Here is a 15,611-nt window from a genome sequence, read left to right on the forward strand (position 1 = left end):
CGTGTAAAGGAAAAAGGGTAGAGGAACATACAGAAGGTGCCAATGAGAAAAAGAGCACTGCCCGGGGAACCATGGAAGGCTATTCACCTTTCCGTTTGTCAGGAATGACTTGGTAAAATGCAGATTAGATACTGCCTGGCATAACCGAAGACAGGCAGAGAGAGACAGAGAGAGACAGAGAGAGAGGGAGAGCGAGCAGAGAGAGATCTTCCATTTCCGACTCCCTCTCCTTCAAATGCCTTTTAATGCCCGTGTGATTGTCACTTATCCGTTCAGATTTGTTCTCCTCTCGGGGAGAGCTCGACCTGCCTCAGCTACACCTGGATATTCCCAGGGTTCCTACTGAAAACATTCCTTGCCAGTAACAAAGCCATGAAAACGAAGCCGATTTTTCTAGCCTTCATTTTTAACAAGCCATGTAGAGCGAAGGCAGCGAAACTGCAATTCCACAGCCAGCCCTGAGAAACCAGAGGGAATCAGGAATCAGATTTCCCTAGAACACAAATTCTTCTGCAATTCTTAAAAGGAAGTCGGTCCCTTTCCCCTCTTTTTGGCAGTCTGTAAGAATCTCTTCCTACCTCTGCAGTCTCTCTCCCTCCCTCTTCTCAGAACCAAGACAAAGAGGTAGACAAATCCCCACAGGGTCTTTCCTGAGCTACAGCTGCACAGAACAGGAAACAGGAATCTGCTATGGAGCTGAGGGAGGGGGAGAGAAAAAAGGATACGGACACATCACACACACACACACACACACACACACACACACACACACACTCTCTCTCTCTCTCTCTCTCTCTCTCTCTCTCTCTCTCTCTCTCCCTCTCCCCCCTCTCTCTCTCAACAGACACAGACTAACACTTTTCAGTTAATAACAATAAATCTGGCCTTTTCGGGGAAGACAATCATTATTAAAACTCTGTTTAGTATACCCGACCCCCATATCTTTACTTAGATCCCAGAAACCAGAAAAGAAACACACGGAGGAAACACAATCTTACCTGAGTTACCATTTTCTTTTTCTCCATAAACCAAACGGAACAGATGATGAACCCTTCAGGGCGGTCGTGCTGGGGCACACCTCCACAGCTTTCCTTCCCCCCCCTCCCCCCCCCAAGCCAGCTATTTAAGGGCGGGTGATTGATTTCCCTTTATCCCGTTTTCCTTCCTTTCTCTTTCTAGCGTTTCTTCCTTTCTTTTCTCTTCCTCTCTGGCAGTCTCTCCCCCTCCTTCTTTCTCCAGCTCCCTCCCATATCTCAGGCAGATGGCTGAAGGAAGCCCCACCCCTGAATGCCTAAGGTAATTAATCAGAGTAGAGCCCCACCTCTTCCTCCTCCCCCCACCCCCTCCCGGCAGGCTGACATCTCCCAACTCCAGAAACAGGCCTGCTGGAGAATGGCAGTTTGTTGTGTGCTTTGCGCACGCGTGTGTGCGTTTGTGTGCGTGTGTGCGTGTGTGTGTGTGTGTGTGGAGAGAGAGACAGAGAGAGAGGGAGGGAGGGAGGGAGGGGCAGGCGCCATGTGCAGGCATATTTTAAGGAATGAATATCTGTTATGGGGGCATTAATTACACAGCACTGGAAGCATTCACAGCAGCTCACCATAGTTAATACAGATTTAAACTATTCCACCCGTGAATACCTGATAATTAAACAAGAAATGAAACAAAAAGTATTTAAAAAATATCTCCACTGATGTACAGTTTATAGTTGTAGTGGATTTAATGAAAGATGTGAAAAGCTGAATGACCACGTACAGGAAGGTTTTCAAGGAATGGGAACCGGCAAGAATCTGCCTGTCCTAAACCAGTCTAATGCCTGCAAAGGACCAAAAGACAGGAGGAAGGTAATAGAAGTGCTTATTTTTTTCTACTGTTAAAAACCTGGGGATTCTGAAAAAAGTGTCTATAAACAAGACTGCTTAAGAAACTTAAGGTGTATAGGAAGGTGTATGCAAATTTGACTGCCTAAGGCTTCCAGGTTCATTACAAATCCTGGTTAACTGAGAATCTGCCCTTTGTGTTCCCCGCCCTCGGTATTTCAGCCTCTACTGAAAATCATAAACTCCTTCTTATCTATACACTGGGCATCTGTGCCATCATTGTAAACAGTAATTCTTACTACCATGTGCTACAGATATAAAAGATTTGGGAAAATGTTTACTGAACATAAGAGTTTCTTTAATGTTTTCTTACTAAAACAAGAGTGAAAAAAAAGCATAAAGGTGTGACTCAGTCCAGAAGTCCTAGTCTAAGTCCTGATTCTGCCCTTTACAAGTGCTCTCGCTGGTCTTTAAGTTCCCAATGTAAATTTCATAATTTCTCTACCTTAAATTATTAAATTTTCAAATAAAATAATCTGTGTGGATGATGAACTTACGGTGTTTATCACTTTCACATAAAAATGAAGATTTTTTGGGGGGGGGCTCTACGCTGAGCACTGAGACTGCTTGAGATTCATTCTCTCTCTCTCTCTCTCTCTCTCTCTCTCTCTCTCTCTCTCTCTCCCTCCCCCCCCCCACCTCCCTCCTCCTCCTCCTCCTCCCTGGCTCACACGTTCTGTCTCTCTCAAAATAAATGACTTAAAAAAAAAAGGATTTTGGGGCTCCTGCGTGGCTCAGTTGGTTAAGCTTCCAACTTTCGCTCAGGTCATATCTCACAGTTGGTGAGCTGGAGCCCAGCATCTGGCTCTCTGCTGTCAGCACAAAGCCTGCTTCAGATCCTCTGTCCACCTCCCCCCACTCACTGCCCCTCCCGATTGCACTCTCTCTCACTCTCTCGCAAAAAATGAATAAATAAACATTAAAAAAGGGATTTTATTTGTATTTTAATTATGTGTTTATTATTATAATCTCTGATAGATTACCCAAAGGCAAACAGATTAATCCTAAAATTAAGCTTCCTATGTGTAAGATATATACGAAAGAAATCAAAATTTAAAATCACAAATCACACTGAGAATGCATAGTGTTTTGCTATCTCTACGAGGATTTGTTTAGCAAAATGCATAACCAGCCTTGGTTTGGCACACTGCCCAATATAACATCATCATACTCCTACACACATTAATAATCATTTTAACAATTCTGAAAAGAACATAGGAACCACCAATCTGGAGAACCTGAAGAAACTGGCATAAGCATAGCCATTTGCTGAATACCTACAATAAGTCAGGCACTATTCTGGGCATTTAACAGATAATTGCATACTTTTGGTATAATCCACAATGTATAAGGAAATGTGTACCAAAGAATGGGACCTTTAAACATTGGGGGTGAGGAGGGAACAACTATGAGAAAAGGACTAGATCAGTACTAGGCTTGTTCTTATTTAACATTTTTAGAAATGATCTGGAAGGTAGAACACCTTGCATTTTCTCAATTTGTAACTGCAAAGCCAGTTGGGAGATAAATGCAGTCGAGTTTAAAAAAAAAAATACAGAGTAAGCAGAAAAGAGGTGGGTGAGTTTCACTGGAAGCAAAAGGCAACCCAGTAGACTTTGGGAAAAATCTCAATCACGTTTATGGGAGAATTACTTATGTTTTCAGTTCTAGTATAAGAAACAAACCTGAGAATCACCGTATGCCATTCTCTGAATCCACTAGTCCACTACAGTGCTAGGGGCAAAACACCTTAAGCAAGACAGAGTCCCCCACTCCCCATCACGCATTCACCACCCTCACGAAAGTCACAGTTCTCTTGAAGTTTGTGTGTGACTGCAGCCTCTGTACATTAAAAAAGACAACATGTCCCCCCCAAAATCATTTTTAAAATACAGAGGCAAATGAGGAATCCCTACATGCAAAAAGGCCAGGACGAGGCCTCGGACGCAAGTTTCCTTTGGCCTGGTATTCATGCTTCTTTCGTACATGTACGACCAACATTTTATATGGCAGATGAGCTTAGAACAGTCATTACCACAAGAAAGAGTTAGTATGAGCTAACATCCAAATAAATATTACGAGGGTTCTCATAAACACCGAATAACAGCATCATAATGAGCACTGAACAAACTGAAGGATATTTTGAAGTGTGTCCCTGGCTTTCAAGGCCTGTATGACAGAGGACAGTTTGCTCCCTGGGGCCCAAGAGAAAGAAGGTGCAGTTGAACAGCCTGGATCTGACCCAGCAAAACAACTGGAGTCCCCTAGTGGCTGAATATGCCCGGTAGGGTACCAAGGAGCGACTCATTCCAGGGCATTTTCTGGGATGGAATGTCTGGGTTCCTTCCAAGATCCTCCTTCTCACTCAACACCACACCAAACTGGAAGTCCCTCTGATTTCTATGAAACCTGCCCTTTCTTTCTGTCCCTAGAACCACAAACTCAGTTCTGACCACGTTATTTGGTATCTAGCCTCCTACTTCGCCCTCTGCCTCCCATCTACCATTCTTCCTGTCCGAGATGCTCACCACCACCAGGGACCTCTTGCTACGTGCAAATCCCACCATGCCATTTCCCTGATTCAAACCCTCAACTATTCCCCACAGCCTAAAAGGGGGGAAGGTCTAACTCTCATTAGGTGCCTACCACGTCACCGGCCTCATTCCGCTCTCTGATCCCCTCTTCCCCTCCTACCACCCAGCGCTCTTCTCCGCTCCTAGCACACTGACCCCCATTCCGCAAGGACACCGCGTTTCTGTTCTTTTCTGTTTCACATTCTTACTCCCTTGAATATGGCCTTCTATCTGGCTGACTGGCTAATTCATCTTCCAAAGCTCACTTCAGCGATCCCCCCTCACCCTAGAGCATTTCCTGGCCCTACCTGTTCCCACATCTAGGTTAGGTACCCCTTCTCCCTATGCCTTGGGACCTAGCCGATGGTTCCTAACTGTTGGGGTTACTGACGGTGAACGACCTGAGGGTAGGAACTGTGCGTTTCATACCGTATCCCCAGTTCCTAACGCACTGCCTGAATACACAGCAGATGAAGAAATGTTTGCTGAAATCAAACAAGAATGCCTTGATTTCTAGCTCTAACCATTTACCTCACATACATGGGCACCTGAGAATGAAGAGTATCCATGCTGTTATCAAAACGGTATAAAAGTGTTCTTTTCTCCCAAAAGGGTACTTGGGAATATGTTCAAATTTACAAATTTACTTCGGTATCTTAGAAATGTGAAGTTAAAAGGAAGAGGTAAAAAAGGAGAGTGGGAGAAAGGCCTCAGTTTTCACTTTCGTAGAATACTTCAGATTCTAGACGAAATGATGCTCACTGATTAAAAAACAAAACGAAACGAAACAAAACCCAAAACTCACAACTTCAGGTGCTCTTCCTGCTCTGCACAATTTGACATTAGCTGTGACTCAACTTCCGTACCTTCCACCCACGTACCGGCAATGCTATAAAAGCAGATCCAACCATCCCCGGCTAGAAGGGAGGTTTTGCTCCTATTTTCCCAGGCTGCCTCTGACACCCAAGTGAAAAGCAACATTAAAGGGATAGCATTTCCTGAAATAATAAAAACTTGTTAGTATAAAAGCTTTTCACAGCACGCCCCCACACAATAACCCTAAATGTAAATAACAATTTACACCTAATAGATATTAAATGCCCTCCCAGAAGCATCTCTAACACAATGCCACTTTAATATCCTTTCCCCCCACATTCCCTTTAGCATAAATGAAGCCAAATTAAGGGTAATTCTATTATTTCCCCACTTCTTTCCTCTAGTTTAGGCAGGGTTCAGTTACATAGAACCCATTCTCGAAAAAAAGGTGAGGGAAGCATCTTTTTTTTTTTTTTATTTTTTTTTTAAATTTTTTTTTTTCAACGTTTATTTATTTTTGGGACAGAGAGAGACAGAGCATGAACGGGGGAGGGGCAGAGAGAGAGGGAGACAGAATCGGAAACAGGCTCCAGGCTCTGAGCCATCAGCCCAGAGCCCGACGCGGGGCTCGAACTCCCGGACCGCGAGATCGTGACCTGGCTGAAGTCGGACGCTTAACCGACTGCGCCACCCAGGCGCCCCGAGGGAAGCATCTTATATGCTTATAAAACCTGAATAACCCTCCAATTTATTTCTTATCCCTCAAAAGTCAAACCTTTAGAACGAGACCCCAAATAACATACTTATCTAAGACATAGGTGAGGCTAGAAACATTAGAGAACGTTACTTTACAAGTTAGTATCTAGATTTGAGTAACATACTCTTGTATCTTTAAAAAAAAATCCCAAAGTCTACTCGACTAAAGTCACACATACAACTGAAATTATGTACACATTCTCTGTATTCAGTGAGAGATTAAGGAAATCTTAGACAAGTATGAAAATGGGATGGGATATAAACAAATTTATCCATAACCAGATTATCAAGATAATACCAGCTGGTGAATCTATGACAACTGCGATGGGTCTGCTGCTTCCCCAATGCTAAATACTAAAATACGCTGTGTCTCCGACTAAATTACTGGACGTTCTCCTGTCTTCTTCGCCACCAAATCCCTGTGCCTGGCACAGTACATGACACATGGTAGGCACTCAAAAAAATTCTCAAAATGAGAAATTAAGGAATACATATGTTCCCTGCACCTCATCCAGGTCGCCTTCCCCCAAAGAAGTGGACAGCCGTGGGCTAATTCACTCCACAACATTCTGCAGACCCGAGCGTGCTGTAGGCAAATGGAGCTTTCAGACAGGCAGCTTTCTGTCTCCCAATCTTCCAGATGCCGAAGATCCTTAAGCTGTATTTGGCTGTCCGAAACGCTCAAACACCTGGCCGCACCCCCTACAATGGAAGACCTCGCTTCTTCTTCCTCCAACTGCCCCATTCACCTCAAAATGGTAACTGGTGCCAACGTGTTCAGCGGGTGCCTCAGGACACACGGTGATAATAGAGAAACCCTAACCTGCCACAAGGGTTATGTTTTCCCCTTGATATTTTGTATTGTGGTAAAATACACATAACATAAAATTTACCCTCGGTGATTTTCTAGTACAGCTGACTGGTGAATAACACAAGGGTTAAGGGCCCTCATCTCCCACGCAGTTGAATATCCATGTACAATTTTTGACTCTCCCAAAACTTAACTACTAATAGCCTACTCGACTGGAAGCATTATAGATAACATAAAGAGACGATCAACACGTATCTTGTACGTTGAATGTATTATATGCTGTATTCTCTTAATAGAGCTAGAGAAAAAAAGTAAGAATGCCATAAGAAAGAGAAAATATATTTACAAAACTGTAAAAAAAAAAAAATCCACATAAAAGTGGACCAAAAGAGTTCAGACGTGTCTTGTTCAAGGGTCAACTGGTATCATATAGATTGGTAATGTGCTATCATTGCAACCATCCGTCTCCAGAACGGATGGAATTTAAAACTGGAATTCTGTATCCATTAAACAATAACTCCCCATTCTTCCTGTCCCTGTGAGCCCCTGGCAACAACCACTGCACTTTCTGTTTCTAGGAATGGGACTACCCTAGGTACTTCATATGAGTGGCATCATATGGTACCTGTCTTTTTGTGACCGGCTTATTTCACTCAGCAGGACTACTCTCATGGTTCATCCATATTGCAGCTTATGTTGGAATTTGCCTCTTTTTTTTTTTTTTTAAAGAATAATATTCCATTGTGCGTATTACCATATTTCGGTGAACCATTCATCCACTGATGGCACTTGGGTTGTTGCTTCCACCTTCTGGCTATTGTGAATAACGCTACTGTGAACACGGGTACACAAATATCTCTTTGAGACCTTGCTTTCCATCTGGGGGGGGGGGGGTATATACCCATAAATGGAAACACTGGGCCAGACGGGAGTTCTATTTTTAATTTTTTGAGGAGCCACCATACTGTTTTCCACAGCAGCTGTACCATTTTACATTCCTACCAACAGTGTACAAGGGTTCTAATTTCTCCACACCCTTGCCAACATGTTATTTTGTGTTTTTTTTGTTTTGTTTTTTGTCTTTTTTACAGTAGCCATCCTAACAAGTTACATTTTAAACATCCAGCCAGAGGCAGTAATGTTTAATTCAAAAGAATAATTTCAGAAATAGTTTCTCAATAAATACATTTTTTTTTTCTGGGCAGGGAGACCATAGTCATTGTCCTTTAAATCATAGCAAGCAAGCCCCTATCTATTTACTCTGCCTATATTTTAACCTGATTTGGTCTAGACTTGGCTCTACAAAAATCATAACTAATAAGATAACCAATCTCAATTGCGTACTCTTAATATAGGCTTGATTTTATTAACAATAAGAGCAATGAATGGTCAAGTTCTGAAAATACTTTTTTGCCTTATGTTGAGAACTCACGTTATTTCGTTATCTCAACACTAGCAATTCTAGAAACAATTTAAAAAACAGGTGCCAAATCTTTAATTAAAAAAAATACTGTTCAGGGGCGCCTGGGTGGCTCAGTCGGTTAAGCGGCCGACTTCAGCTCAGGTCACGATCTCGCGGTCTGTGAGTTTGAGCCCCGCGTCGGGCTCTGTGCTGACAGCTCAGAGCCTGGAGCCTGTTTCAGATTCTGTGTCTCCCTCTCTCTGACCCTCCCCTGTTCATGCTCTGTCTCTCCCTGTCTGAAAAATAAATAAAAACGTTAAAAAAAAATTAAAAAAAAATACTGTTCAGCCATATCCTCAATGATTTCCAATGGCATAATGCATCAGTACAGAACCACACGTGTTATCCAGTGAGGAGCTTTAATTTAACTAAGTATAAGACTATGACAGAAGCTAGTAAGAAAATTTTGTAACTACAGTGGAGATAAAAGTTTAGGTGGCCTGGAAATGCGAGCTGGTGCAGCCACTCTGCAAAACAGTATGGAGGTTCCTCAAAAAACTAAAAATAGAACTACCCTACGACGCAGCGATTGCACTACTAGGCATTTATCCAAGGGATACAGGGTGCTGTTTCGAAGGGACACGTGTACCCCCATGTTTATAGCAGCACTATCAACAAGAGCCAAAGTATGGAAAGAGCCCGAATGTCCATCGATGGATGAATGGATAAAGAAAATGTGGCATACACACACACACACACACACACACAATGGAGTATCACTCGGCAATCAAAAAGAATGAAATCTTGCCATTTGCAACTACGTGGATGGAACTGGAGGGTATTATGCTAAGTGAAATTAGTCAGTGAGACAAATATCATATGACTTCAACTCATATGAGGACTTTAAGACACAGAACAGATGAACACAAGGGAAGGGAAGCAAAAATAATATAAAAACAGGGAGGGGGACAAAACAGAAGAGACTCATATATATGGAGAACAAACTGAGGGTTACTGGAGGGGCTGTGGGAGAAGGGATGTGCTAAATGGGGAAGGGGCACTAAGGAATCTACTCCCGAATTCACTGTTGCACTATATGCTAATTCGGATGTAAATTTTTAAAAATAAAAAATAAGGGGCGCCTGGGTGGCTCAGTCGGTTAAGCGTCCGACCTCAGCTCAGGTCATGATCTCACGGTCCTTGAGTTCCAGCCCCGGGTCAGGCTCTGTGCTTACAGCTCAGAGCCTGAAGCCTGCTTCAGATTCTGTGTCTCCCTCTCTCTCTGCTCCTCTCCTGCTCATGCTCTGTCTCTCTCTGTCTGTCTCAAAAATAAATAAAAAGATTAAAAAAAATTTTTTTAAATAAATCAAGTTTAGGTGGCCAACAACTATCTATTACCCATTGACAAAGGTGCTGAAAGAAAACTGTTTCCCTAACTGAATTAATAAATAAGATTGTAAAATAGTTTTGGATCCTTCAACTTAAAATTGTTTTTCCAATCTCATTCATTTCCCTGATGTGGTGGAATAGAGAGTGTACTCTTAAAATTAAAATCTCATTATCTGCATTTCTAAGCTACTTGAATTTCAGATAGAATATAGCTACTAAATGGAGCAAAGCCAGGAAAGGGTTGTTTCAAACACTGAGCGCTACCTTTACCAATACTAAAACTTAATGACTAAAAAGATTTAAGGGTGTCAAATACATTTTATCATAAACGAATAAAATTGCACTGCTAAAGACTAGCAAATGTTGTAATTTCTAAATAGGAACGCTTTAATCCACCCCACCACCTTTCCCTTGTTGGGAGGTGGCCAGTTTTCTACCCCAAAACTTCTTTTATACATTGTAATTATTTTTTCCATAGATCTCTGATACTTCAATCTTCTTTGGGAACACTTTTGCTTTTCCAGTTTTTCCCCGCAATTTTACTTATACAACTGTTATTACAAGTCCCTTACTTTGCTAGCTGGGTCTCAGAAAAATACTGCTCACAGATGTTTCTCTTCAAAAGCACATCAATATTTACTTGGAAGAAGCTTTGTTTCTAATCTAGTCTCATGATACTTTCAGCCTTAAACTGTTATGTGGACCAATCTACTGTTTTATGCCAGTAGAGAAACAGTCCACAGGTAAGTAAGACCCACAAATATATCAAAACCTCATTGTGGTAAATACCCTTGACCTGAATAACTCAAAATAATGGAAACACATACATATAACAGAATATAAGTAAAACACATAGTTGAAGAAACATAACCACATCCCCTCCCATCTGACTTCAATCCTGGTGGCCATGAATGAGAGCTGGGAGTTTCCTCTGGAGAGCTTACCCAATAGGTTCAATTAAAAATAGCCTGGTTAGCCTTTAGGCCCAAAATACACAATAGGATGTAATGGTTAGTTTGTCACTTCCTTTAACCCTATGCATTTCTGTCCAACCTACAGCTTAGGAGCTAATTATTAGAGAAATGGCCATTTCAAAGGAAAAAATAATGAAGTACCATGAAAATAAAAGTAAACCGAAACAAAATGAGAAAACTGCTAGTATCTGTAATTCAGAATTAACTGTATTAACCGTTTTTATCCTCCTGTTCTAGGTTTTCAGCACAATCCATTAATATTTCAAAGAATCGCGACCTATGAAGGATCACTTGGTCCAACCCCTTCATTTCATACATAGGGAGAATGAAATCAAGTCAAATGAAGCTATTTGAGCATATCATGGAGGTGGTTAACGCTATAGCTTGAATCAGAATCCAGGATACTTCAACTTCACTCACTATACTGCTACTAATTTAAAGGCAAATGGTAGATATCTGGAATACACTTCATAATGACTTGAAATTTTCTGATTCTAGACTTCAGTAAGTTAATAAATAAGATGCCACTAATCCCATCACAAAACAGTCTAAAACATTAAGTGTGTAGAGAGTGCCCCACCGTACATTACCTTTCTGAAAAATAGCAACCGCCATGTATGCTTGTCATCTACTCAGAATGAAGCCTCAAGTATACTTTAATACGGTGACTTAGTATGTTACACTTATAATGACAAGCTCGCTGTGTTTAAACACACACACACGCACACACACACATGCACACAGGCACGCACGCACGCACACGCGCACAGGAATCTCTCTGAAGTTTCAAGAACTTCTAGAGTTGAAAGTAACCTCCCCTGCCCAGTCCTCAATACTATAAAACTCAAACCTTCTGTTTCAGCAAATTAGCAAAGTACCATGGGAAATCTATGCCCTGAGTGGTACCAGGTCAAAAGACAGAAAGCTTATAAGCATTTCATCCCACCATAAAACCTTCACATCAATCAAACGGTACTTTAAAAAACAAAAAAAGTTACAGCCCTCAGCTTACCTGGACAACAGGATATTGATAGTCCATACAATATACACCATACATAGCAAAGGGGAAAAATATCTTCAGATAAAGACAGTACCAAAAGCGTCTATGCTTTTGCCTTGTTTGATCTGGCTGTCCTGTCCAAAGGGACTAGGTAGCACCCAAAAATCTCTGGCTGCCTCCCAGTCTACGCAGATAGGTCTGCTGGCTCAGATGATGAAGCTGGAGCTTGGTTCAGCCCAAGCGTCCACCCCAGTAACATTCAACACTACACAGAAGAAGCGTTCAGGGGAAAAGCAAAAAAACCTCCAACTGAGTTACTAGTTACAGTCTGAAAACTACAGTAGAGACTTGCTATTTCTGATGGGTTCAAACTGACAACTCCACCACCAGAAACTCAAGAGGCAGAGAATGACAGCCAGGACAGAGAACACGGGCTCCTTAAAGAGGCAAAAACAAAAAGTAAAAAACAAACAAACAAACAAAAAAACAACGGCAGGAAGCACAAGGTATCCAGGATCCAAATGATATATATGTTCCCGGCTTCAAATGCGTCAGAGGGGAACACTCCCAATCCAGGACATGGAAAGGCAGATGGGACTGGTGTTATTTCTCTACTCCTCCTTGGGTAGGGTGGCGCGCGCGCGCGCACACACACACACACACACACGCACGCACACACGCCACACACACCCCTCCTAACCGTCTCCGGCAGAGACAGGTGCTAGGATTAACAGTATAAAACCCCTCTGTCGTGGCAAGGAAGGGCAGAAAAAAGAAGTCGCCCCGCTACATGCAGTAAAGGGATCCCTTTCATGACAGTGTATGTTTGTGTATCATTTAACACCTCCTTCACTGTGCTTTAACAGAGGCCGGGACAGCTGGCAGGATCGGCACTAGAAAAGAGGGAGGTGGCCCCAGCTCGGAGGCAACATGAGTCCACCGGAGACCTTCAGATATGCAACACACTCTCTCAGCTGTTCCAATCAAACATGTAAGGATTAACTCCGGCTGTCTGCAAAAAAGGTGGGGGTGGAAAGGTCTTTTCAGAAAATCAGTTGCTCTTCCTCTGTTAGGAAGCTGCTATACCCACCCTACCATTATATACGAACACACATGTGCACGCATATTTCTATGCCAGATATTAAAAGCAGGAACAAACATGGACAGGTGTTAAGTCAGTCCGATAAAGCACGGTGGGTTGGGGTTCAAAGTTGAGACGGCCCATCTAAAACCAGAGGGCTGCTACAAAATGCAAGAAATAAACAAAAATAAAACCAGAGAACCGCTAAGTAATTCTTAGAAAATAGGACATACAGTGAGCAGAAAGTGAATGCTTAGTAAGGGACACACTATTTATAACTAGTGCTCCTAAGAAATTCCCTACTTGGCACAAGCATTCAAAAGTTCAAATGGTAAATAATTCTAAATTAGTTTCAAGGGCTATGATCTCCCTAATCTTGGAGAGCCAGTAATATTATAACATGTTTCAGTAAGATTAAACCGTAAGGATTAAATGCAACTGTGAGGCATTTGTGAGAGTTTATGTATTGCTGTGCCCCCCGCCCCCGGTGCAATTTTCCTCCTTTTATGGTCATTGCATTTTATTTTAGGATTGTTCAGAAGAAATTGTTTTTTAAGAGTCAAAATGGCTTTAGCACATCTAAGTTCTCTTGGTGAAACATTTACCTAAAATCGGTTCTAGGAGATTGGGTGGACCATTAGAACGTACTAGATTATCTTCAGATCGCTGGTATACCGGGTCTGTGTATTACACACGAGATACAATAATGCATTAATTCAGTGTAAACGTTTTACAATTTACTGAACATCTAGTACCGTGCTTAAACACTGGAGAAATGAACAGACACAGTCCTGTTGTCAAGGACTTTACAGTCTTGGGGGAAATAGGTAAGCACACAGGTAAAACCAAAAGGCAAAAGGATGCTACAGCACAAAATTAAACACCATAAGTCCCTTCTCACACAAAGAATAACATTTTTTTCAAAGCTGCTCTTAATGAACACGTCCACAGTATCACTTTCTCACAACTATGAGCCTCTGGCTTTGTCAATCCTGACTAGAGATTATCTGAGCCTCATAACATTTTCATAACATTTTTGATTGGATTTGTCACATGTTAAGGGCCTTTCATATACATTCTGACTATCCCCTACACCACTATTAAAGCGGTAATTAAGAAATAACAAAAGTAGGGGCGCCTGGGTGGCGCAGTCGGTTAAGCGTCCGACTTCAGCCAGGTCACGATCTCGCGGTCCGTGAGTTCGAGCCCCGCGTCAGGCTCTGGGCTGATGGCTCAGAGCCTGGAGCCTGTTTCCGATTCTGTGTCTCCCTCTCTCTCTGCCCCTCCCCCGTTCATGCTCTGTCTCTCTCTGTCCCCCCAAAAAAATAAATAAATAAAACGTTGAAAAAAGGAAAAAAAAGAAATAACAAAAGTAATGTTTCTGTAATAAGTAATGTTTCTGTAATAAGATCTGATACTAAATTTCTATTTTTTTAAACGTTTATTTATTTTTGAGACAGAGAGAGACAGAGCATGAACAGGGGAGGGTCAGAGAGAAAGGGAGACACAGAATCTGACACAGGCTCCAGGCTCTGAGCTGTCGGCACAGAGCCCGACGCGGGGATGGAACTCACGGATGGCGAGATCACGACCTGAGCTAAAGTCGGACGTTTAACCGACTGAGCCACTCAGGAGCCCCACTAAATTTCTGCTTCTAATCACAAATCAAATAATTCTCCAACCCTTCTTACTCCTTGTACACCATACCATTCCACATCCACTCTACTGCATTTCATACCGAGCAGTACAGCAGTACTGGCCACGTAAGTTACTTGCAAACTAACATAAATCACTATTACATCCTTGATGTGACTGGTATCAAGATTCCTCTCGATAGGAAGACTGAGAAACGATGCACTTCTTATAAACCATGGAGGGCTGCGATAATGAACTACGGCTGATAAATTTCATGAGTTAACTCCGTTCAATATTTGGTGAATTAATTACGGAAGATCCCAGAAGTTCCCAGATGGTACTGTATTTAAGATGACACACTATAATTCAAATTCTAGAACTGATAAAAAAAAATTGTAAGTTTATTTATCCACCTTGAGAGAGAAAGCGTGAGGGGGGAGGGACAGAGAGAGGGAGAGAGAATCCCAAGCAAGCCCTGCCATTCAGCGTGGAGCCAAACACGGGGCCCAAACCCACAAACCGTGAGATTACGACCTGAGCTGAAACCAAGAGTCATAACCCACTGGGCCACCCAGGCGCCCCAAGAACAACCTATATAATTTAAACTTGAAAATGGTCTCCACATATGTTACTGCGAGCCTTGTCAATAGATCTATACATACAGGGTGAGAAGATGTGACTACAATATTAAGTGAAAAAATTATATTGCTGAATAATGTAGAGAGTGTAATTCCATATTTTTAAATGCACATATGTATCTCTATATCAATCAATAAATCATGTATTTAATTTATAAGCTTTATATATCTTAGATACATTACATATTTACGTGCACGCGCGCACACACACACACATATAACTTACTGGTTGATACACATACCAACAGATGCCACATATATACCATGTACTATATGTAACATATATCATATTTATATACACACACATATGACAAAACCTACATCTCTGGGGGGGGTGGGACGGTGAGGAGGTTTTCATTTATTAAAGATAAACTTCTGATATGTTTGAATACATTTAAATTAGCCTTTGGTGCTCCTATAATTTATCTTTTTATAAGTTTAAGGGAATCAAAACATTTTCCTTTGAGTATAAGTACTTTAAAACTTAGCAATACTTTCTCAGCCTCTATACTATCACATTTGCTTTACTTTACATGATGGCCTGACTATAAACTCTCTGGAGGACACGGATGATAAACAAACTTAACCATGTCTTGCCTATTAATAATTTAAACTAATAATTAGTTTAAATAATTAGCCCCCTTCAGAAAAATGACAAA

The 15,611-nt window shown here is 41.7% G+C and overlaps 1 protein-coding gene across 11 annotated transcripts in view; it reads right to left on the reverse strand.

Annotated features, from left to right (window-relative positions):
- The window catches only part of RBFOX2 (RNA binding fox-1 homolog 2), a 287,489-nt gene that overhangs the window by 102,910 nt on the left and 168,968 nt on the right, over positions 1–15,611 (reverse strand). The window contains exon 1 of one of the 11 annotated variants that reach the window (XM_047865301.1): positions 999–1,256. The exons of the other annotated variants lie outside the window; for them this stretch is intronic. Within the exon in view, the coding sequence (XP_047721257.1) occupies positions 999–1,025 (27 nt within the window). The 5' untranslated portion in view covers positions 1,026–1,256. Of the gene's footprint in view, positions 1–998; positions 1,257–15,611 lie in introns of those variants that run through there. 11 annotated transcript variants of the gene reach the window in all.

The sequence above is a fragment of the Prionailurus viverrinus genome, chromosome B4 (genome assembly GCF_022837055.1).
Source record: "Prionailurus viverrinus isolate Anna chromosome B4, UM_Priviv_1.0, whole genome shotgun sequence".
In the NCBI taxonomy this organism is placed as follows: domain Eukaryota; kingdom Metazoa; phylum Chordata; class Mammalia; order Carnivora; family Felidae; genus Prionailurus; species Prionailurus viverrinus.